A 23512-nucleotide genomic window follows, 5' to 3' on the forward strand; every position below is an offset into this window, starting at 1 on the left:
GGATCCAACATAACTGGATACTTTGAATTGCTGTTCTTTGGAAGCTTTTTATCTCTGCAAATGGCATCTCCTCCAGAAGTCCTGTTTATAATATATAAAGGTCAGTTGCCTAATGAATACTTCTTGATGTATAGAAATTACCAGTTTTTAAACCAGCATGTTTCTGCTGGTACCACGGGCACCCCAAACTCCTGCCTCTGACAGGTTACAGCAACGCTTCATAAACTCTTAAGAACTTTTCAAATGTTTAAAACAACCTGAGAAGAGAGGGGAGGGGAAAAAAAGCAAACTGTTACTGTAATTACACTGGCCTAAGGCTATCAATAAACCAAGCTGTAAATTTAAAACAAAATATTTTAAACCACTGGAGTAAAAGCCAAACAAAACTAAATGCAAATGAAACAATCCCCAAAACACAACAACCAAAAAACACCTCAAACCAAACAAACAAAAGCCCTAAGGAAAAACCCAAATGCAGTTAAGAAAAGGGAGGGAGGATGTCTTAAAATCGCTGAGACGACGTGAAATTCTGGTTTTATTTATTAAAAAGAGATAATTTCCTGTGCCTTGATGCCCGTTCCCAGGGCTGCCCTGGTCCCTCACCCGGACCTGCCCCGGGGTGTCCGGAGCAGCTTCTGGAGCTCCGGGAGCTCCTCCTTCTCCCGGGAGCGCTTCCCTTCCCCTGCCTGTGCCTGGCCGAAGGCGCTGGAAGCCAGGCAGGGCCGGCGATGTGCCCGAGGGCTGTCCCTGCAGCCCCGAGGCCACACGGCACACAGGCCTACAGTAACGCTGCTTCTCGGCTACAAGAGGATTCGAGTACAAATCACCATTTCAAGCGGCGATTAAACACCACTTAGACCCCTTTCTCCCCGCAAGGCTCCCGCAGCTGGGAAGCAGCGCCCGGGAGCGGAGGCGCGGAGCCTCCCCCGCGTCCCCTCACGGCGGGCCGGGGCCCCACGTCAGCCGCCGCCGCAGCCTCTCCGCGGCCCCGGTGCTGCATCGTCCCGCCCTCCGCCGCCGTGCCCGGCAGCGTGTGCGCCGGAGCCGCCGCCCCACCGCGCCGCCGCTGTCCCCGCTCCGCCGCCGGCACAGGGAGAAAACGAGCAGCCGGGCCAGGGTGAACCAGAACCCCCGCGGAGGCTGAATCAGTGCCCGGCCGAGGGGCGAACAACCAGCCGGGCGCGCCCCCGCCCGCCCTTCCTCCTCCCTCCCTTTCCTCCCTCCCCTCTTCCTTCCCTCCCTCCCCGTCCCTTTCCTCTCTCCGCCTGGTGCCGCCACCGCCGAGGAGGAGGAGGAGGAGGAGGAGGAGGAACATGGCGAAAGCGGAGCAGGTCCTCAGCCTCGAACCGCAGCACGAGCTCAAATTCAAAGGTAGGAGGCGGCCGCCGCCATCCCCCGCTCGCCGCCGCTCCCCGCGCCGGGCGGGCGGCGCGGCCGCGCTCGGCCCCGCTCCCCGGCAGCCATTTTCCGGGGGCCGGGCAACCGCCGGCAGATAAAATGTCCTTTCAGCGCCGCGCCCTCGCCCCGCCGGCCCCCTCAGCCCCGCGGGGTCCCCCCGGGCCGCCCCCCCGGCTCCGCGGGCGGCTGCGGCAGCGCCCAGGGCGGGCCGGGGAACACGGCGCGGGGGGTCCCGGCGCCGCCTGCGCAGGGACACACCCGCTCCCCCCGCGCTGACCTTCCCCGGGCAGCGCCCGGCAGGGCGGGGACCCCCCGGGGCAGCGCCCGGACCGGGGGGTTCCCCGGGCACCCGCTGCCCTGCCCGGGGGGTGTGAGCGGCCCCGGCCGAGGGATCTGGTGCTCCATGTAGGACAGCGGTGGGACTGGGAACCCACTGTCACAAACCCTGGGAATGGGTAAAGGGCTCAGCCAAAAGGAAAGAGCAGGAAATTGCTGCCTCTGATGCTGTTTAAGTGCGCTGTGTAGCTGTTCAATATAAAATCAGAGGGAGGGAGGATGTTGGGAATAAGGTGGTGAATGAGGATTTCTTCTTTAACATGTCCCAGTCACTGTGGGGTTGTTTCAACCTTGTCTCTCTCCAGCCTCTGGCCAGGTGCTGGGCAGCACTTCCTGCCTTTTTATGCTTATTATTATTGTTATTATAATTCAGCGAGCTATTTGGATAAATAATCTGCCTGCGTGAAAATCCATCCTTTTTCTAAATAAAAGTCTTGAATGGGTTTGGGCTTTCGCTGGCGCTGAAATTCCTGTCTTGCAGCGTGACAGCAGGGCTGTAATACAATATTCTGGGATTACAAATAAGTATTCAGCAAGTTTATTTATGCGACCAGAGTCAGAGGTGTTTTATGGCTTTGCTTTATTTTCTGGCAAACATGCTATTTTTTAAAAATAGGGATTCATTTGTTGGCTTCCGGCAAAAACAATACTCCTTTAAAAAAGAGCTTTCATGTACATTTTCAAAAATAGGAGAGGTCTGTACCAGTTTTTATTAGTAAATATATTTGAACTAATATTATGAAATGGGTTTATCAAACAGCATGTTAATAAACACTGGGTGGAATGAATATATCTTTGTTGTAAGCTGAAGTTGTTATGGCAGCAGTATCAAACATGCTTAAGAAGGAAACTATTGTTGTTTTGACATTCTTTGTGTTAAGTATGAGCAGATGAAAATCAGCTCTTGTTCTGGATAAAGCTGCTTTCAGCAAACAAGCAAATCCAAGTTCAGGTGGGCAAAAAGCGGGGCCCTAATTGGCACTGACTTGGCTAATGAGACGTAATTGTGGTTCAGGGCTTGTTTTTCTTCTTTCAGTTCAGCACAGGTAGGTATAGATCCAGTCAGACTCTGTTTTTTTCTTGAAATAAAGATAGTTTGTCAGGCTGCCTTTCTTTCAGTTGAGGTTCTGGGCTAAACAACCAGTAGCCATTGAAGTTAAATCAACCAACCATAGTGACTTTGGTTGCCAGATATTTAGCCAGCAACGTATACTTCTTATAGCATAAAATGTTACTTGACCAACTGCACCTATTAAATGGCTTAGTTTCAAAGTACATTTAAATATTAATGTTCAGACAGAACATTCAGAATGCTGTGGGCAGCATTCATATGCTTTGGCAATACCTCTGCCTTACAGTCCTTTCTAGCAAGCAGGGCTGACCGCTGTCCTTCGTTCAGGAGAGCCCAAGTTGAAGTATTCATGAAGTAAATTCTGCTATAAGCATTTCTTGTCCTACTGACTTTGTGATGACACACTGCCTGGTGGTAGGGCTGAAATGGTTTTGTCACCTTAGCGAATAGTTGCATTTATTTCCAGAGCATTGCTTGGCCCCCTGCGAGTAGATCCAGACTGGCAGAGGTCATGGAGCTGCTGACTGGTCTGGGTGTGCTTCCTCATGGTGTGCACTGAAAGGTCTCCTGCTTAATGTAGGAAAATGAGATAGGGCTGTGAACCAAGTGTCTCAAACTCTGGAAATGGATAAATGGCTTAATCAAAATGCAGACAGGTAGAAAAGGCAGAAAATTGTTACGGCTCGTGCTGTTTGAGTGCTCTGTGTAGCTCTTCAATATAAAACCTAGAGGGAGGATGTTGGGAATAAGTGAATGAGGATTTCTTCTCTGACACGTCCCAGTCACTGTGGGGTTGCAACCATCTCTCTCTTGGCCTCCACTTTCACTTGTAAAGGGTTGAAGACCTTTTTAAAGCAGCTTTTTTAGCCCCTTGGTTTGCAGCGAACCTTCTAAATTCGGCTGGAGGTCTGTTTCAAAATACCGTGCTTGTGTCTTGTTTGAAAAAAAATATCAAAGGAGTTTTTCATGCTGGAAATTTTTTTTTTTTCACAGCATGTGAACATGAGCAGGGGTTGTCTTTCCTCCCGCCTTGCATCTCCTCCACCATAGCACACCCGCTCCAAAATAGCAGCAGCATGTGCTGTGCTGAAATGCAGCTGCGAGTCGTGGGAGGCTGGACACCATTAGGTGCCTGGAGGTGCCCGTTTCCCTGGGCTTTGATGCCATGTGAAACAGGAGCTTCACTGCCTTCAGTGGCTTCCTTCACTTCTTGGTTATTGTAGATCTGCAGCCCAGGGGAGAAATCATCCAACTAAAGGTTTACATCTCAGACTTTATTGGTAACAAAGGGTGACAAACACCGTTGTTATACATGAGATTTACGTTTATGTTTCCCCTCTTTTTTTCTTCTTTTTTCTTTTTTAACCTAAGAGATAAAGTCAAACAGTCTGCCAAGAACTTATTGCAACATTCAAGGCTCTGACTTTAGGAATTGCTGGATTTAAACTTGGACAGGGATATGTGGAATTGTGGCCCCTGTTGCCTGGTGCTGTGTGATACAGCGTTAGTGCCACGCTCGTGCTGCAGGCATTGCCTCCTGCACCTCACAGGAGGGCAGGCCAGCCTGTCCCTTCAGCCCATCGGGAATAGAGATCAGCTGTTTAATGTCAGCAAGTAAAATTCTGTTAAAATCTAGCCTGTTTCAAAACATGCCTGGGTCAGTGGTGTTTGAGGTGCCGCTGGACTCTTTGCAGACACGGTGTCTGGGCAGGGCTGTTCAGGAGGGGTCGCACAGAACAGAGGGGCTGTAGGCTCAGGGGCGTTTCAGGAGCGTTTTTGGAGGTTTGCTCCAGGTTAGGCTGGACTTATGACTCAGCACTCTGTCCGTGCTCCCCAAGTGGCTCACGGCAGTACTGCCAAACAGGGATTAGTGCCTCGCAAAACTCTGCGAGTCACTGCCAGTTGGAAATGCAGGTTCCTGTCCCCAGTTCGTGATTTCACACCTATGCAAAATGTCACTGTGTAGCTTTGCTTTCTGCAAAGGGCACAATAATACATCAGAACAGCCAATCCTCTGCAGTCCTAATAGGAGGGATTCAGACTTGGCCTGGAGCCTAGAGTTGGTTCCAAGCTGTCACCTGTCACTGGCTCAAGTGCATCCCCTGGGTACCTCAGAGCTGCAGCCCAAAGGTGTGGCCTTGGCCTGTGTGATATGCTCGGTCCAACAGCGTATCTGCAACAGTGTAAGTGTTCAGTATTTAGTATTTAGCCCCATGCAGTTTGTGTAACCTGCAGTACCGTGGCTGGGTGGCTGCCACTCCCTGCCGAGACATCTGAGCTCCTGCAGATCAGGCTGTACAAAGGGGAGAGCTGGACATTGCAGTGCAAGTGTGCAAAACCTCCTGGATCCCACAGGAATGTCCCATTCCTACCGGATACCAGGGGAAGGCTCTTCAATCCAGCAGTCCAGTAATGTTTGGGATGTAAGATCAGTGTTCACTGAGCCTGCAGTTGCCAAGTCTCAGAGCAGGGGTTGAGGACTTGGTCACACATTGCTGCTGGGCCATATAGTTCTGCCTCCACCCTGTCCTGATCCATCAGGGATGATTGAACCACTCCTGCACTGAAGGTATTGGGAGGGATTTGACTCTCATTCTGTTCTGTACTGGATAAATAGGGATTTCTAGTCACTGCCACAGGAACAGGCCATGTTTAAGAATGTAAAATACTGACAGTGTTGTAAGAAGTTGCCCATTTAGTGTAATAAATATGCATCTTTTAAGCTGAAAATTTACATGCTGTTTTCTTTAAACTCTTAGAGCCCTCCTGGTATTTATTGACAGCAGAATGGCAGTCAGTGCTAGGATTTCTTTACTCTTTGAAGGCTGCTGTGCCATTGGCTCTCTACTTTTCTGCTGAAAAATGTAGCAGCCCATGCTTCCCTCTGTCTGGCCTGATTCTGAGTAAAATCATTATTACTGAATTAAATACAACTAAACCTTTGCATCTCTCTACATATTCAAATTTGATTATTAAGTTATAGGCTTAAAAAGAGTATTTAAATAAAAGGCAACTTCCTAAATCTAAACAAATCTAACCCAAAATGTAGCCCGATTACCAAACAAAATCAGTCCTTCTCTGGTGCAGTTCATGCTATGCTCCCTTTTCTTGCAGCTTAGCTAAAATCAAAAACTTATTCTATTAAGTGTTAGTTTATTTGTATACTGAATTATTCTGATTTCACGTGCTCCATTAGTTTTATAATTACTTCAGTGCTTTGCATATACCCTTCACTTTAAAAGAGAGGTATTTGAAGGAAAATACCTGGAGGCAAAAGCACAATAGTGATGCACTGGGAGTGTCTTACAACACATCTCATTTTTTTGAAAGGTGGAATAAGTTGAAGATTATACTTCTTTTGAGCTTCCTTAATCTGCTGCTGTCCTGTGCACTAACAGCTCCACTGGGAAAGGGGACAGGAATTGTACATGTGGGGACTAACAGAAACTTGGAGTAGGATGGCTGGAGCACCAAATAACAACTGAGATGTGTGAAGCAGTCAAGGAGGTTTAACTGTATCTTCTGTTAAATTTAATTAATGTATTTAGGTCTCCCAAGACTATTTCCAAAAATACCACAATCTGCTTGAAGGCTTTGGCCAATGTGATTTATGGGTTAAGGACTTTTGAATAATTTTGTACTGCATAGATTTTGAGAATTCCAGATGCAGTTACGAGCATTAATGGGATCAAAGTATTACTGTTTCAGGGAAAGACCTAATGCAGTGATAAAATTTGTTATTTGGCCATTGTTTCTCTTGGTTTTATGTGATTTTGTGTTTTAAGTATGACCAGCTGCTTGCCTTTACTGTAAGGGAAGGGACACACATATTCATAACTTCCTGTTCCTTGGGAATCCATGTTTGTGCATGGATTTTCAGCTCACTTTGAGCTGTGGAACCATTGCAATGATACATGAAAAAGTTTGTTGAGTTTGTTATTTAAAGCTCATCAGGATGGCGGATTGCCAGTGGTTGATGGGATGTGACCTCTATTCATCACTTCAGAAGATAGGACTGATAACAAATTATATTGAAAGTACACATCTAAGAAGTGGCTGTCTCAAGCCCTGGGAACGTGGCTGTCATGGCAAAACAGAGGCACAGTTAATGTATCAGAGTGGATGCAGGTTCACACTGGTGCTTAGCAGTAAATTGTATTTCCCAGCTGCTCCCCTGCATGTGCAATGTCCTATCACCCGTGAAAGAGGAATATGGAGTAGGAATTTGCCACAGGAGTTTCTGATAGTTCCTTCTCACTGGAAAATAAATTATAACCTATTTTTTTCCTCACTGCACAGGTTTTATAAATTAAAAGCTTATGTAGTCATGCAGTGCTTTATTTCTTTTAAAATTGGTCAGCTGCCTCTGAATACAAGAGTGAATTTTGTTTAATTGCTCTCTAATTCAGAATTAGGACTGTAAGAATTCAAGTACAAACCTTTAAATAGATTGTCAGATCTGTTTTGAAACTCAACTGGAAAAAAAGCATCATCACCATAGCAAATGATCCAACTTCATGAGCTCAGGTCAGCTTACATCCATGAACAAATACCCAATTTTAAAAGCAGCTTAATTTGTTGTATGCAGCCAGTTCTGGAAGGTATTGATTGCATCAAATGAGTTTGGAATCAAATGAGCAACTTCTGCATATGTTATAATGCAATTTTTGTAGAAAACTGGGCGAGTGAGGGTTTGTCTTGTTTCTGAGGGCCCCTAACACAGCTTTCTGCCCAGCTGAGGGTGCAGGAATCAAATGACCCTTGCTAATTCTGCCCTCATCTTGCAGTCACACTCATTTTCTACTATCTTGTTACCATATTGGTCTTGTATTTGCTGCCTGCTGGGAACAGCTAATAACTACTGAATGCATTTCATAGTCAGTACAATAACAGCCTTATTTTACTTTCCCTGTCACTGTGGCTGCTTGCCTTTGAAAGCTTTATTGATGGTGTTTGCAACAGTTCTGTTTGTGGTCACAGCTGTCGTTTCAGGCTTAAATTTCATCTTTGTGTTTGTAAGGAACGTGAGCTTTAACATTATCATCCTGCTGCTGCAGGTTGTTTGTTTGGCTTTTTTTCTCGAAGTAAATCCTCCCTGATTAGGTCAGGAACTCTTCCCAGTTAGACCTCTCTGGATGAGGGACTCTGGCACTGCTGTGGCAGTTCCTACCAGGAGGAACATTGAAGGCTCCTTTCATTGTCTTCCTGTGTCGTGACCAGAGGCAGAAAGGAAGCCTATTTTACGTACAGATATGAATATTTAAGTACCAGTCTGTCTAAGCTGGGGGCCAGACTCATGCTAAATCTCTTCCTCTGGTGTTTGACCCAGTATTTATTCGACATAAAAATGCTTTCAGACCTGCTTTGTAGCCCGAGTGTCAGTGGGGGCATATAGGATGTTTTCTGAGATGTCTGGGATGTTGTTGAATTTAAAACTTGGCCTGCTGGGCAACCTTTCCTAAGGAGGGGTTTGTGCCATCGGTCTGGAACAGCTGTCACAGTCTTGCTGTCGCTGAAAATGTGTGCAGAGCAAATCACCATTTCCATGTTGAATTCAGTGCAGGATTAAAATGCACATGGGTCGAAGTGATTCCGTGTTTACACCAGCAAGACAGTCCAGACCTAGAGCTGAGAGAGTCTGTCCTTTCTGTATTAGAGCAGTTCTGAGAATTGCTTACTTCATCTGTAATTCTTCTGGCCTCAAAAACATTTGTACAGTTTGGGTTCTGCTGCTGCCTGCAGTACTTATCCCACGTTATTATAAATACTTCATGAAAATAATCTCTTTACTAAACTTCTTTCTTGTCTAGTTCTCCGAGCTGTAAACGAAGTCCCTCATACCATGGTGCACGGATTAAAGATTTTATCATTCTAAATTTAATCCTGTTTTCTTGGTTGGTTTCCACGACTGGTGGAAAAATAGAGAAGGGGGAGGTTTGCCTGGTGATCCAGTTACTTAGGATGCAGATTATAAAATCATGTAGGTGTGGGGATCACTATGGAGCCAAATCTTATGTTTTTGAAAGCAATTTAAAAGGCCTAATTCAAATTAGTTGTGCTTCTAGAAGGCATGTCAAATGACTGTGTCATTCTTTAAGAAAAAAAAATGGCACTTCTTTGTTTTTCTCAAGACTGCTCCTTTCCATGGAACCAGTTACTTCATCCTTATTATCCTTATTGGTGCTTCCAGTGTTTCTCCCAGCAGTTCACCCTCTCCCTTGTGCAGTTTCATGTGTGTTGGATGTTGATATTTGCAACTGCTGCTTCTTGTGAGATGGGAATTAACAATTTATTTTGAATCCTCTCAAAATATTTGCCTTTCCTCTGGTTTGTAGTCTCCCCTCTTCTGGCCTTCCTACATTTTAACCAGAGTAGGAGCAAAGATGTAAGGGCAGGAAGATTTATTTTTTTTTCCCTTTATTTTTATACAGCTGGTTTTACACTGTGTTTACTGGTGTCATACAGTGGTGCAGATGATCGCTGAATCATGGAATTGTTTGGATTGGAAAAGACAGAAGTTTAGGTTTGAAGAACACAACTTGACATTTGTTCTATGCCAGACTGTAAAAGATGTGAGGCATTGTTTTTTCAGATAAAGTTTTATCACTGCTTCTGACTAAACATCTGATTTGGTTTGGGGTTTTTTCCTTTGATCCTGAAAATACAGTTAATAGGATGGTTTTCAAGTGGCTCCCCTGAAATATATCTTGCTAAATTCAGGTTTCCTTCCTTATTTGGAGCTATAAATAGTATCCCACTGCCTATTTAATGTGGTTTGGGTTTTTTTTAAACTTATTAGAAAAGCAGCTGCTCTTTGTGCATCCCAAAAATCTCTAATTTTGCTTATTTCTTCTGGTATTTCCGATTTGTGCATAGTTTTGCACTTAAAATATTTGCTCATTTGCTATTTAAGTTGCACATCACATTTGTCTATTTGAAGAGTATATGTGAGCATAAAATTAGAGTAGTTAAGTTGCTCCTTCCCTTACATTTTGATGTGCATTTGAAATGGAGATTAGTGATGAAAATTAGACCAGGAAAAATTACTTTGCAAGAAAAAGTGTGGTTTGGGTTGGTGATTAAAGTCGTGATGCTTCTTCCAGAGAGACCCTTTACATTGACTTCAGGCTCTTCAGCAGTGTTTTTGCCAGGGAGTTTTGCACATCAGCCCATCCATCATCCTGCTGCTCTCCAGTGCTGCATCCCCACTTCTCCCTGGGCTTTGTTCCAGTGTCCTGAAATCCTGGGGATGAGGCTTCAGCCACGGACAGGAAAGAGTTTTACTGTGAGTGGCTCTGGTAGGTACATCATGGCCACTGAAACATATTCTGAGCTGTTTTCATACCTGGCGAGGGCTGGTGCACTGATATTTGTGAGCCCAGTAATACGATCTGTTCGCTGCTAAAAGGCTCTGAAAGCACAGTTGAAACAGAGATACACCTCTAAAAGCTCACCAGGGCTGCTCTCAGGCTCTTGTTTGTGCAGCCGTGTGCAGAAATGTGTTTGCAGTTTAGGATGGGGAGAAAACATTTCGTGTTGTGTGATTAAGTTCGCTGTAAGTCATGTTTGGGTGTAATAAAACTCTAAAGGGATCAGCTGGGAAAAAACAAATGACACTGGTACCAAAATTACGTGAAGGGCATATTCCTGTGTTTCTCTTGGCAAGCTTATGTGTGGCCTCTCAGTTCTTAAAACTGTGAAGTCAGACTGTTAATGATCCTCAGAGGGATAAAGGTGACAAAAATTATGTGCTAATAGATACCCTGAAAATAGTCTTCAGTCTCATGTTTGTTGGGGTTTGGGGTTTTTTCCTCATTAAGCATGAGGCACACTCAGAAAAATAATTTATGCCAAAAAAGGCCAGAGAAGGACACTGATTAATCCATCCAAATGGAATAACTTACTACCAGCCTTGCTCCAGCTTTGGCATCTGGATCATGTAATTTTGTTGGATTTCTGCATCTTGGGTTTTTTCTCCCTCTTAGGTCACTTTATTGATTACACACTTCTTAAAAAAATCGCTCCACTGCATCAGCTATTGCATGGGGAGTGATTTGGATGTTGCTTCTATTTTTGTAATGTATTTTTCATCAGGGTATCTACTGCTTGACACAGCAGAAGTGGAAGCAACCACTTCCCTTTGGGTGCTCTCTCAGGTGAGGAGGTGGGTGCTGGGAGTAAAGCCATTGATTCCACGGGGGTGGGGGGTTCCAACTAATTCCTTCTAAAATCTCAGCTGAGCTTGAAAGGTTGGCAAGGGGTTTACACAAGGATTTGTCTTAAAAATAATTACCAAATTTGGAGTTGTTGGAGCCCTCTCAGTGAGTTGCTTGTGAAATCAGATGTTTGTGCAACACAGGCTCTTCTTCTCATTTTTTGACTTCTTCGATTTCCAAAGTTGCGGATGCTCCCTTAATTATGAATGTCTCCAGAGCCAGATGATGATGATGATTAAAACTTGGCACACAGTACTTTTTAAAACACTAATCTTCACAAGATTCTGTGTAATTAGGTAAGTATTCTCCTGACTTTACAGAGAGGGAAACTATAAGGGTCCAAACCTGCTTCTGTTTTGGAGTTGCTGTCAACTCTTAAGGCTCTTAATAGCAGAAGATCAAGCCCTTAAGTGATTTGTCTAAAGACAAGTAAGATGGTGGGAGAGTTTGATTGGATCCTGGATGTTCTTGATTCACAGGCACCTGGCTGATAGCTCAAGATGTCTTGCTTGACATTTCAGCTCTTTTCATCTTAGTGTTTATCGTCAAAGGTCATCAGCTTTATATATAACTTTAAAAAGAAGCAAACAGTAAGTCAAGTTCTTCACCTGTTATTGAGCCCTCTTGCACATCACTAGTGGTTTTGCCTGTCTCTCTAATGCTGATAGACATCCACAGAAATGAAATGGGAGAAATTGAGGAAATAAAGTGAAATCACTTGGTACTGTCAGAGGCACAGTAAAGGAGCAACTCAGATGTGAAGATGAGAAAAGTGGCAAGTAGAAAGACAGAAACAGTCAGATGGAGAGATGGCTGTTTTGGGAAGGGAGCCTCAAGTATCACATTCAGCCCCACCCTCTCCACTTGCACATGAAGGGTCAGTGTGGCCCTTTTCACCGAGTGAGTTATTGCTCCATGTGGATGGACATCTCCTAGTCAGGTGTGGGATTTGGGCTCTTGAGAATAGTCACAAAAGAGTTTAGGTTTCCCCTTCCCTGGTTTCCACCATCTCCCTTAATAAAGATTCCTTGGTTACCTTTCTATGGCTGATTAATGTGTCAGGTGGTTAATGAATTTCCTCTGACACATCAGTGGGATTAAACCATGGTGAAATACATCCTTCCCCTCCTATTATTGCATTCCACTGCTCCCCACAAAGGAAGTACAAGAGAGGTTATCTCACTAGAAGCTCTGCCTGTATTTCTGGCTGTTTCCAATTACCTTGCTCTAGGGTACGTGTCTGTGGTGAGCTGGAGTGGCAAAAGTTCTTTAAGGAAAGATGCTGAAAGTGCATCTGAAACACTCTGGGAGGAGCATGGGCAGCTGGATGAGAATTTACCCTTAGTCTTGTGGGTCAACGGGTGCCAGTTGAACATGGCTGCAATTCTGTCAAGTAATCCTGCAAGGCTTTTCTCTGAAAAGTTCACTAAATTTTTTAGGGGATACCTGGCTTTAAACAGATGAGAATTTGCCCACAGAAATAATGCATGTGCCTTAATTACTTTCAACAGCTATGCCAGCACGAATGTGACTGCAGTGCCTATGGCTGGATGTGCTTGCTGGCTTTAACCTGCTAACTGTGAGACCTTGCTGCCTTAATTTGGCAGAATGCTGAGCAGGAGGATGCAGTTTGCCTGATGCCAGGTCTGAGTGCTGCTTGATCTGGCTGAAAACTGATTCTCCCTCTTCTCTTCCCCACTGCCCCCTCCCTTGCTCCCTGCCTGGTAAGTGGATTAATTTGCAGCCCCGGCAGCTCCCTGGCTCGGCTCTGGGCACACACTGTGCAGCCTGCACAGGCAGGTGGGGAGAGGAGAGGTCAGAACACCTCCCTGGCAGCAGTGAGATGGACTCATGCAGGAATAAAGCAACCCTGGGACTGTGGCCCACCTGATGTGTGTAGTTAATTATAAAGATGTTGTAGTATTTGCAGGTACAAATCTGCCAAGGACTGTCCCCGGTGGGTCTGAATGTTCCTGCCCAACCTGTGCCATCAAAGCTTTCCCCCTGCTGATACTTGTGCTAACTTCTTTCACATGCCAGACAGTATGAGGACTGTTTATTTGCTGTGTTAAAGCATGGAATTTTGGTTGAGGTGAGAATGGTTGTATTAAGGTTCAGTACAAATGTACTGGGGAACGTGGTTTCTGTGAGGAGCAAGAATCTCACAGTGAGTACTGTGCTGATCAAAAAGTTATCAGCCTGGATTTGCTGGTACAATTATGGGCAATTTTTATTGCAAGGAGAGTTATTTAAAATTTAAATAGTTGACACCATGTTCTTTTGACCTAATTCCCAGACTTTTGTGTCATTACTGAAATGATGTGGGGTATTATAACACAGTGCACTGCAGAGTGGCACTCCTAGGAAAGACTGATACAGCATTGGGGTTTGAATAGAAAATGGAGTGTGGCTGATTCTGAGGTAAAGCTGTGATCTTCACATGGGAAGGATTGGATGTGTAGCTCCTTGGGTGGAAAGCCACAGCTGTAGTTTGACACTAACCCTTCTGAAAAGTGAAAAGCCATGGTACCTCTTACTGTTGGTTTTCATGAGTCTAGGAGGTGATGTTTCCTTTCCTTTCAGTAATTCTGCTAGTTTGCATATCACTTGATGCCCAGTTTGCATTAACACAAGTTGACTTTATTTTGGCAGGAAAAAGTCATCAAGCCCTTGTGGAATATTTCAGACTTTCACCACCAAATTCAGTTTACTACATTCTTCCTTGTAGACAGCTCGCTCCCGTGACAACCCTGTGTCAGATGATGCATGTACAGACCCTGTTTCCCATAACTTTGTCCTTGGGATGACACCAGTGGCATTTTTCTCATGATCTCTTGAAAAAAACACGTGAGGAAAAACGGTTGGGCTGATTTTAAAGTGCAAATTGTCATTTGGAAAGCACCCTGCCTTAGTATGAGTTTCACTTATTTAGGAATATTATGAGCAATAGAAAAAACATTCAAAACAAAATAATGAAGTGAGAGTTGTGGTTTTAACCCAGCTTCTGGTTAGGAACAGAGTAAGAGTCAGTCCTCACTTGCTTTTACCCAAGTACCATCCAGATGCACCAGTCTGACTGAACTGCCCTCCCAGCCCACCTTGGGGGTACAGGCACTGTCCAGGTGTTGCATAGACTTGTATAAACTGTAGTGAGGACAAAGTGATCAGGAAGAAGTGTAGAGCATTTTATCTTGCTGTATCTGTGTATGAATGCAGAATTCCTGATGCCTTGCACTGGAAAATGAAGCTCCAGGGTAGATGTGTGTCCTGTAGGACTGTTAATACCCACTCCAGCCTTATCTGCTGTGCTCACATCCAGATGTTGGAAAGCAGAGGTGTATCTCCAGTAAAGAATTAGCTTGTGTTTATCCTGAGATAGTTCTCCCACAAACCTCAACCCCCCCAAAAAACGTGTAGCCTTGGCTATAGTAATCTAACAACAGGCTATCAGGGTTTCATTTCAACCCGACTTGGCAGTCCATGGGCCTTGCTCTCCAAAGGCAAGGCCAGCCAAGCTGATAATATTTCACTGCCATGCCCCAATTACCCCTGAGTTAATACTCTGGTGCCTATTTATTTTTTTACACACTTCACAACACCTATAATGGCACGTTAATCCTGTGTTTGTCTGCTGTGTTTTGCTTTGCTGCAGTGTTTGGCCAGCAGTGCCTGAGGAGTTGTGCCTCACACAGGTTTGCTGGAAGCAGATGTCAGCCTTCCAGTACAGTTGTGCTGGCTGATCTGCAAAACCTGTAACTGGGGGAAAATGGAGCTAAAGAAGCTGTTTAAAGCTTAGTGGACAGAACAGAAGAGCAAACATCAAGCAGACAAGAAGAAATTAATTCCGTCTGCCGGAAGGTTTTGCTGCCAGATATTTTGGTATGATCTCTGTTAGCAATAAGTAACTCCATTTGGAAATTATTTTACACACAGAATTGTTGTCGTATTACTGTTTCAAACAGCAGCTCTTTGCTGGGGCACACAAATCCCACAAGCCTTCATGGATCAGCCAAATAAAAACATGGTATTTCCCCCAGGAAATCTATCCCAGCACGCAGAGCAGGAAAGCACTGCTGAGGATGCAGCTGCATATGCAGGGCTTTGCTCAGCCCACCCTCCCTCTGTGCTGGAATAGCTCAAGCTGTAAGTTTTTGGTAAAGACACATCCTTAATGCTTAGGCATCCTGTAATTTCTTCTGAGATGTTGAGGCTTCTCCCAGATAGAGCTGTTTTGAAGATCTGCCACTGTCTTTACACACCTGAATGTTGCTGGATTTTTCTGATAGTTTGGCTTGTTTAACTTCTTTAACAACTCGTGGCTGCTTCTGCCCAGTTATTTTCCATGAGCTTCAAGTCTCTCTCTGCATGCAGAACACAGAGAAAATTTGACAGCTGTGTTTCATTCCCTTTCACATCAGTGTTTCACCAGGCACAGGTTTAGTGAAATCTTTGCCACGGGATCTGAAAATTTTATTGCTTCAATTTTTTTAGCTCCCAGGTTGCATTGTAAGTGCAAAGCTGGTCTGTTCAGAGCACAGGCAGGAATGGTCCTACATTGTTGTCTGGTGGGAGAGTTTTGTGTGTGTGACTGTTTTGGGGTTTTCCCCTTCTATAATTCATTTAAACAAACTGAGGATAAAGGTTGCAGGACTGAGGTACTGCTACAGCTGTATGAAATGTCATCTTGGGAGACAAATTTGTGTGATAAATTTGTAGAAAAAGTATCACACTTAAATTACCTTAAGTCAACCATGCTTTGGGAGGAGGATGGTGAAATGTTGCCTGCCAGTATTTCTATTTTCATCGTCATTCCCCCCTTTTCAATTTTAAGGCTGTCATTACTATAAGGAAAAGTTTGATGCTTTTTTTTTTTGACCAATTTGCTTTTACTCCTGAGGACAGATGAAGATATTTTATTCAGGCATCAAATTAATCCCTTCTATGCAGAAGACATTTGATCAAAGTGTGGTTATATTTCTTTTAATTTTACTTCTTTACCATCTGTAAAACGCTATAGTTGTGTGCTGCCTGATTTATCAGTGTCTTGTGGGAAATCAGTAACGAGCCTTTCCTCTAACCTGAGGGATTTGGGCAGTTCCAATTACGTAGTGAACCTGGGAGAAATGGATTTGCCTGCACTTGGTGCTGCAGAACTTGACAATGGTTTGATTCTGGCTTTGCTAATATGGAAATCTTTGCCAGTGCTCTCAGCGTCTAAAAATTTCCCTGTTTCCACGTGGTTATTTCCTGCCCTGGGTGAGGTAGGCTATTTTATTTCTTCTGGTTTATAATTTCTAGTAGCCAGGAGAGTTATTACAAAAAAAAACCCCAAAAAACAAATGTGCTAGGGAAAAGGAAATGTGTCCTAAATGCTTGTTTTGTTGGTTTTGGTGTGGCATTCTGAAATACCTGGTGGATTCCTGGTTCTCTGGAGGTACAGCTTCACATGCAGGTGGATCTATAGTAGCCCCTTTGTTATCATTCCCTGCCTAGTTAACAAACTGTATTTGCTCACAATTTCTCACCTCCAACGTGGGTGTATGTGGTGTCTCTGTTAGCCTGGCTTCGCTGGGATGGAGGATCTGCGATGCAGCAGGGAATTTGGCATCCTCTGAATGCCATGTTGTGGTGTTGGCACAATGTGTGAATGATTTCCCCCTTTTGTCTGGCAGTTAATGATCATTTCAGCTGCTGGGCTGGAGCTGCAGCAGGGCCGGGGCGCCGGCTTTGCGTGCGCGATTATCTGGACGTGCCGCAGATGGAAATTGGACATCTAATTACTTTATAAGATTTGTGAACAGAGATTTAGAGCCTGCTTAGCCTCTGCTTGAAAAGTGCTTTCTGTGTGATTTCAAGTCTTGCTTCTCTCTCTCTCCTCCCCAGGTCCTTTCACAGATGTTGTCACTACAAACCTGAAGCTCGGCAACCCCACAGACAGAAATGTTTGCTTCAAAGTTAAGACCACAGCACCACGTAGATACTGTGTAAGGCCCAACAGTGGAATTATCGATGCAGGAACATCAATTAATGTTTCTGGTAAGCCATTCAAGCAGTTTTTTGGTGATTTGAAAGTAGCTTCTTTTAATCAATTGCTGGGAATGCTTTGCAGCCTGAAGGTATTTTGTTGAACCCAATAAGTCGTGTTTTCCTGGAGAAGCAGCCATTTCACATAGCCTGACTTCCCTTATTCCTGGTCTAGCAGCAGTAGGCTTGGTTTTACATCATGTTTTGGAGAGGAAAAGGGCAGAAATACATAAATGATTTATATGGCTCATTAAGAGCCTCAGCCAGCCTATCCAAAGCAGTGCTGCTGCAGCCCTGCCCTCCCTGTGGGATTATTTTTGTAGTTAGTTTTTTGCCAGCTTAACTTCCTGAACCAGCTCACCATGGGGTCAAACAAGTGCTTGGGTGAGCACATCAAGGGAAGAATAAATCTGGGTGGACTGCAGCCACTGGTTTAGACTGGTGTTGGCTGTTGCCAAACTGCCTTGATATAACCAACAATGAAAACGTTTACTTTCAATCCATGTTTGTGTCCCCTGAAGATTCAGTATCCTTTGGTGTTAAAAATGTCAAATGACTAAATCTTTGCTGTTCCATAGGAAAAGTTAATGATTTTCTCTAATGAGTCAGTAGCTCTTGAGTTGCCTAAGTTTGGTAATGGAAAAAACAAAGGAGTGGCTTACTTTGAAAGCATAAAGAGCTGAGTATTCCCATGAACAGAATGTCTGCATATTATTAACTCACTGATGATACATGCCTGAAAACAGTATTTTCTCAATGACTTCTCTCATCCATGTTTTTAATAAAGAATTCTACCAAAGCACACAGTAGTAGCATATTGCATGAATGGGGTCTGACTTTTTAGGTAAGAAAATAATTTCTATAAATATGCAGATTTGCTTTACTATTTTTAAAAGAATTTAATGTTAGCATGATAAGAAAAATTACTGATAGGTTATAGAGTTTGCTATTAGTGTCTTAGCAACCTTTCCTAGCCTGGAATAAAAAAATTTGGGGAGCTAAACCCACTGCTTTTTACTTGAAAAAAAATCAACTCGTACAAATCAAGACTTCAGGTTTTTTACTTAATAAAATGTAAAATATTTTAACACCTCGCCCTTGGTGAGCTTGCTTCAACAAAGTAAAAATTGCTCCCAAAAATACTTTGCACTGTAACATTAAGCAAGTCTAATCCTGTAGGTCTTCCTGGACATGCCCACATTTGCACACTCATTGATCTGTTGTCATTGGGATTTCTGGGTCAAATTGAGCATGCAAAGGGCTGCAGGATCATGCCTCAATTGCACTGGGAAGCTACAGGTGGGGCAGGCAAAGCACTTCTGCTTCAGGAGAAGGCCAGCACGTACCCAGTGAGCTCTGAAATGACTAATATGTAAATGAAAAAGCTCTCTAGAGAGAAATAGAGATTTTTAAAAGTCGGGACAATTCCCAAGTAAAGCTGTCTGTCATCTCTCCTAGCTGCAGGCAACCATATCAAATGCATTGAAATCAATGAAATGATAATGAAAATTAGCATGGTTTCTAGCTACAAATTATCTTCATGCTATAAAGATGTGGTTGCTTTTCATCTTGCAGATGAACTTTCAGAATTAAAAGCCTGCTTCCTTTGCAGGCTCTGACCAGGCTTTTTAATGTCGTCTTGATCTCAGCGTTGAGTGTTTTCTTAAACCTCTGCTCACAGTGTCCCTTTGCTCCACCTTGAGCAAATACAGTACAGGAGGGTGTTTGTAGGACCCATCTCATGTTATGCTACCAGCAACTTGCCTTTGCAGCCTCACTCTTCCCAGTGGCACAGCAGATAGTGTGGATCTAGTCCAAGACTTAAAGTATCCCATTATGAGATTGCTGTGCTAACCCTGAGCTGTGCTTTCCTCTTGCTTACATAGCTTTACAATTTTCCCTTTTCTGGTGACTTTATTTATAGTGATTTATGATTTGGTTAGTTTTGAAAATGGCTGTGGTGTATTTAATCACAAGCTCACATGTGTGTTCTAATATTTTCATGCTGATAATAATTTCAGTAATAAATGGTGGTCCTAAATTGCCAGTCCTTTACATTAGCATTATATTTTAAAATGCAAACAGTACACATTCATTGTTCTTCAGGTAATATATTGAGGTAAATTTATAGGTAGATGTTACAGAATTTTGGGTTTACAAGTGTTAATTTTTATTTCCTACAACATTCTAAACTGGAGTTTAATAGAGCTGTATATATGGCAGTTCTGGTAGGTCCTTCAAACCATGCATGGGACCTAAATTTGGACTTGAAGTTGGCAGTGTCTTTGGTTCTAATCAGCAGATGGGATCCCTTGGATAGGGATCAAAGAGGGGACTCCCATTAACTTAGAGAACAAAATTGTTTTCAGGTTCACAGAGAGGGGGGAGATGTGTTTAACCTTTGCTTTGGAGTAATGTTGCTTGAGAACAGAGGAGTGATTTTTGGAGTTAATGAAGTGAAAAATAAATAGAATTTGTTTCTTTGCCTCTGAATCAGTTATTTTTCAGTCATGTAATTTAAGTTTTGAACAGGGCATAAAAATAGGACTTGAATAAATAGGACTTGAATTCTTCCAGACCTAGTGAAAATACTACTGATGAGAAATTATTAGAATGTAGTTAATTCAGTAGTAACTTCTGGACACTTAAACTAATTGGGCTGTATTTACTATATGCAATCTGTCCTCTTGGAAATTGCTGACTGGCTTTGCCAGAGTCACTGATTGCACTGGTTTGTCTCTCCAAAAAATCAGTGCCTGTGGTGGCATGAGGCTCTGGAATGATTTATTAGTTTCTCAGAATGTTACTGACTGCAGCTGAATGTGGGGCAGCCTCATCTCCTTGCACTGTAGTAACCAGATGCCTTTGTTACACTCCTGTGAAACTAAATCTGTACTAATTTGATGTAAGTATATGAGAAGATATTCTGCCCTGAGACAGAGGCAGCAGTTCGAACATTATTCCACCTTATATGGTACTAATATAATGGCTCGTTTAAAACACACAGAATGCTAGAGGAATAAAGCTTACTTTATTCTAGTGGAGTCTCAAATACTGGCTTCTTATGCCAAATCACAGCTTTTCCTAAATCCCAGCATTTCAGGCCCTGTCAGCATGTGCTGCTCGCTGTGGTGGCAGGTTTGGAGCCCGTGTTTTCACCTGTTATATAATGGCATGTAATTTTAACAGCTCAGTTTATGTAACTGTCGGGGAGCGTATGTGTGTGTGCTGTCAGCTGATGGCTCTGCATGTGCTCAGAAATGCTGGGCAAAGAAGGGCATTTGCACACATTCCCTTTTTGGTAGACACGTGGGATTTCTACAGAGATACCTGATTTTTTTTTTTTTCTTAGAGGTTGAAATCTAAATCATGAGTGGATTACAAAGGAAAAGTGGAAAAAACCCTCAGCAGATGCTGGTGAGGTGTGTGAGGGGGGAGAGAGGAAGTGCAGAAGGAACCATCTGTGACAGTGTCCTGCTGAAGAGAGCAGTCTGAACACACTGCCTGAACATGGAGAGAAGCTGATGTTGGCCTTGGGTCGCTGTGGAATATCCTCGGGAGGAATTTGTACTCTTTTGTGAGCTTGCCTGACTTGGAAAAGGCAGCTGGCATTGCCTTCAGCAGGGATGGAGCTCAGCCCTGTGCTCTGCACTCACAGGGGGGCTGCCCCGTTCCCTCATCCACTGCTGCATTCCCAAACTTTCCCTCAGCAGCATCTCTGCTGTGCCTTCTTCCCATGGACCTCCCAGGACCCTGTAGCCACTACCAAGTTTTGGGTTGGTTGTGCCTCCTTGCTTTAAAAGATTCTTTCTTGGCTTCACAGATTCAACATTTTTTAGTATTATGGAAATATTTACCAAAATTGTATGTTTGTTTATGTAAACGTGGAACAAACATGGAGGGTGCCGTGGATTCTGCCCATTTCTGTAGTTGCAGTGTCCTTCCTCACCTCTGGCAGAGCTGATCAAATTGCACAATGAACTTGAGACTTGCCCCTGGTTGGGGTATTTTATGGAAAGGTGACATAAATGTGGTAGATTTGATCCATCCAGACCATGAAGAACTGCATGCAGTGTCATTTGGGAAAATGATCAGTAAAGCTGGAAAAGAAAAATAGATTCACAGAGTGTTGAATGAGCTGCTGGAGAGTGAACTGTGATGTGGTGGATGGAAATGTAATAGCAGGAAGTTACTAGTGATGTTTCTTGAGAATGATTCTTGGTACTAATCTTGTTTAATGCTTTTACAAGTAATTCTGGCACAAAGAGAGCACTAAAAACCCTGATGATGATGTAAAGTTGGGAAGTTATGCAGCAGAACTAGGTGTCCTTGAAGGCTAAAGTGAGACAAACAAAGGATGAGTTTCATTAGAAAAAACTGCAAAATCACATACTTGGAGAATAAAGTACTCCTGCTATAATTGCAAGCTTGTTAAACAGAGGGGCCTGACTGGGGTGAGCAGGATGCTGACAATGTGGCTGTGAATAAGGCAAATGCAGTATCACACATCTACATTTGTAGGCAAATAGGTAGCAAACAGTCTGATAATGGAAGAGAGAAGAGGGTAGAAATGCTGTTGTGCAAGGCACTAGTAGAATTTCCTGGGTGTATAATTAGAGTAGCTCATATAGAGGAGTTTGTGCCAGAACAGGTGCAGAGAATGAATGGGGAGCCTGGCCCAGGGAGGACCCACTGAGTCTGGCTCACTGAGTGTGCCAGAAGGCCAAGAGTTGCTGTGATTGATGTCTTGGAGTGCACCAGAAGTAAATGCCTCTTCCCCTTCTCTGATATTTAAGCAGAAGGGCAGTATTGGTCCAGGACCAAGTAAACAGGCCATTAATAAATTTGGATGGAAACTAGAGGAAGGTTGCTGACCATCTGAGCTGGGAGACTTTTCTGTTCCTTCTGCTCCTGGAAGGGAAAGGTAGATCCCAGCAGGTGTTAGAGGTAGAATTTTGCCTCCTTCCATGTTCCTTGCTTCAGATTTCCTCTGTTCCTTGAGAAAGCAGGTTTACCCTAGGAAAACCAGAAGAGCTTAGTGCTTCTGACATTGTCACTAACTTTGCCAGTAAACTGTTCTAGGGGAAAAAAAAGAGGATAGTGGGTGGTCAGTGCCTCTCCTGGCTATGTACAGATAGATGAGGGGTATGGCAGGGGTGTGTGAGAAAGCTGGTGTCCATTGCTTTAGAAACACTTCAGGATGTACAGTAGGTCAGTCCTTCATGTTTGAATTTTGAGAGAGACAAGTGGGCTCACAAATACAACTTCTCTCCATTCCATTGATCTCAGTGACTGTGCAGTTTTTGCTCAGGGTGGAACACTGCTGGTGCTTCAGCTGGGGGGGAACAGGTGAGAAGGTGTTTGAAATACATGTCTCTACCTGATGGATGCTGGTGGTAGTAAACTTGAAGATCATATGAATAATTTTGCTTCTTAAAACTCTGGATTCTGATGAAAGCAGAAGCTTCTGACCAGATGAGATGAGTGATGTGAGGAGGCATTTTGTAGGAACACACTTTTCACATAGCTTTTGCATAAAGTATGTGGTTTCCATTCAAAACAAAGGAGCCACATTCCCAGTAGCAAATTCTCCAGCAATTAGGGCACTTTCATGGAGCTGCTCTTTCACAGAAAGCCCCAGTAGCACGCGAATAAATATTGAAATGATTCAGTTTCCTCTGGAACAAAGTACGTATTTTTGAGCTTCCCATCTGGCTTACAAGACATTTGCTGAATAATTTGTGTCAATGTGGCTTTCATGTATTGATCTAAAAATACAAGTGCTAACAAGGTTTGTACTGTCGAGCCCTCTCTTGCTCTTGTGGTGCAGTGAATGGAGCTCAGAGCAGCGTTCCAGGACGGATTCAGCTCTGTCACTTGGGGAATCCTGATTTTCAAATGAGCTTATGGATGCACTCAGCAAAGTGGGCTGACAAAACCACAATCTGTACAAGTTCCATAAACAGTGGATAGTTTTGACTCTCCAGTTGGATCTTGCACATTATGTAGATTTGAAATAATTCAAGTGTCTACTACAGTGAAGAAAAATATGCTGCTGCTTTTCAGCCTGTTGAAATATATGTGTTCTCACAGTGCACTCACTTCTGCTGGGAAAATAGTTTTAAAAGTCCCCTGTTTAATTTGCAAACACTTATTTTGGACTAGTGTTCAATTACTGCAAGGTGAGTTAAAAATGTATAATAATTTTTAAAGCACCTCATCTGAGGGAATTTACTGTCTTCCTTCTCTCCGGGCTTTAAAAGGCATGTGGTTGTTGATGGCCACAGATTGTGTGCATAATAAAGATGGCACAGCCATAACATCCTCTGCTCATTGAGGGAGGCAAATTGCTTTGACTTGCCTGCATTTGCAATAGATGGGATCTTTGGATATTGCTTTTATACAAAAAAACCCCTGCAATTAGTGCATATGAATCTGGGCACATAATGTTAATAGCACCAGTACT

At 43.7% G+C, this 23512-nt stretch overlaps 1 protein-coding gene across 3 annotated transcripts in view; it reads left to right on the top strand.

Annotated features, from left to right (window-relative positions):
* Positions 1-1041: 1041 nt before the first annotated feature.
* The window catches only part of VAPB (VAMP associated protein B and C), a 38455-nt gene continuing 15984 nt past the window's right edge, over positions 1042-23512 (top strand). For 2 of the 3 annotated variants that reach the window (XM_029960311.1, XM_029960312.1), the window contains exons 1-2: positions 1273-1371; positions 16906-17058. In XM_029960311.1, the coding sequence (XP_029816171.1) occupies positions 1314-1371; positions 16906-17058 (211 nt within the window). In that variant the 5' untranslated portion in view covers positions 1273-1313. Of the gene's footprint in view, positions 1372-16905; positions 17059-23512 lie in introns of all 3 variants that reach the window. The other variant, XM_029960310.1, reaches the window with a different exon arrangement.

The sequence above is a fragment of the Manacus vitellinus genome, unplaced genomic scaffold (genome assembly GCF_001715985.3).
Source record: "Manacus vitellinus isolate BGI_N305 unplaced genomic scaffold, ASM171598v3 scaffold_26_pilon, whole genome shotgun sequence".
Lineage (NCBI taxonomy): Eukaryota > Metazoa > Chordata > Aves > Passeriformes > Pipridae > Manacus > Manacus vitellinus.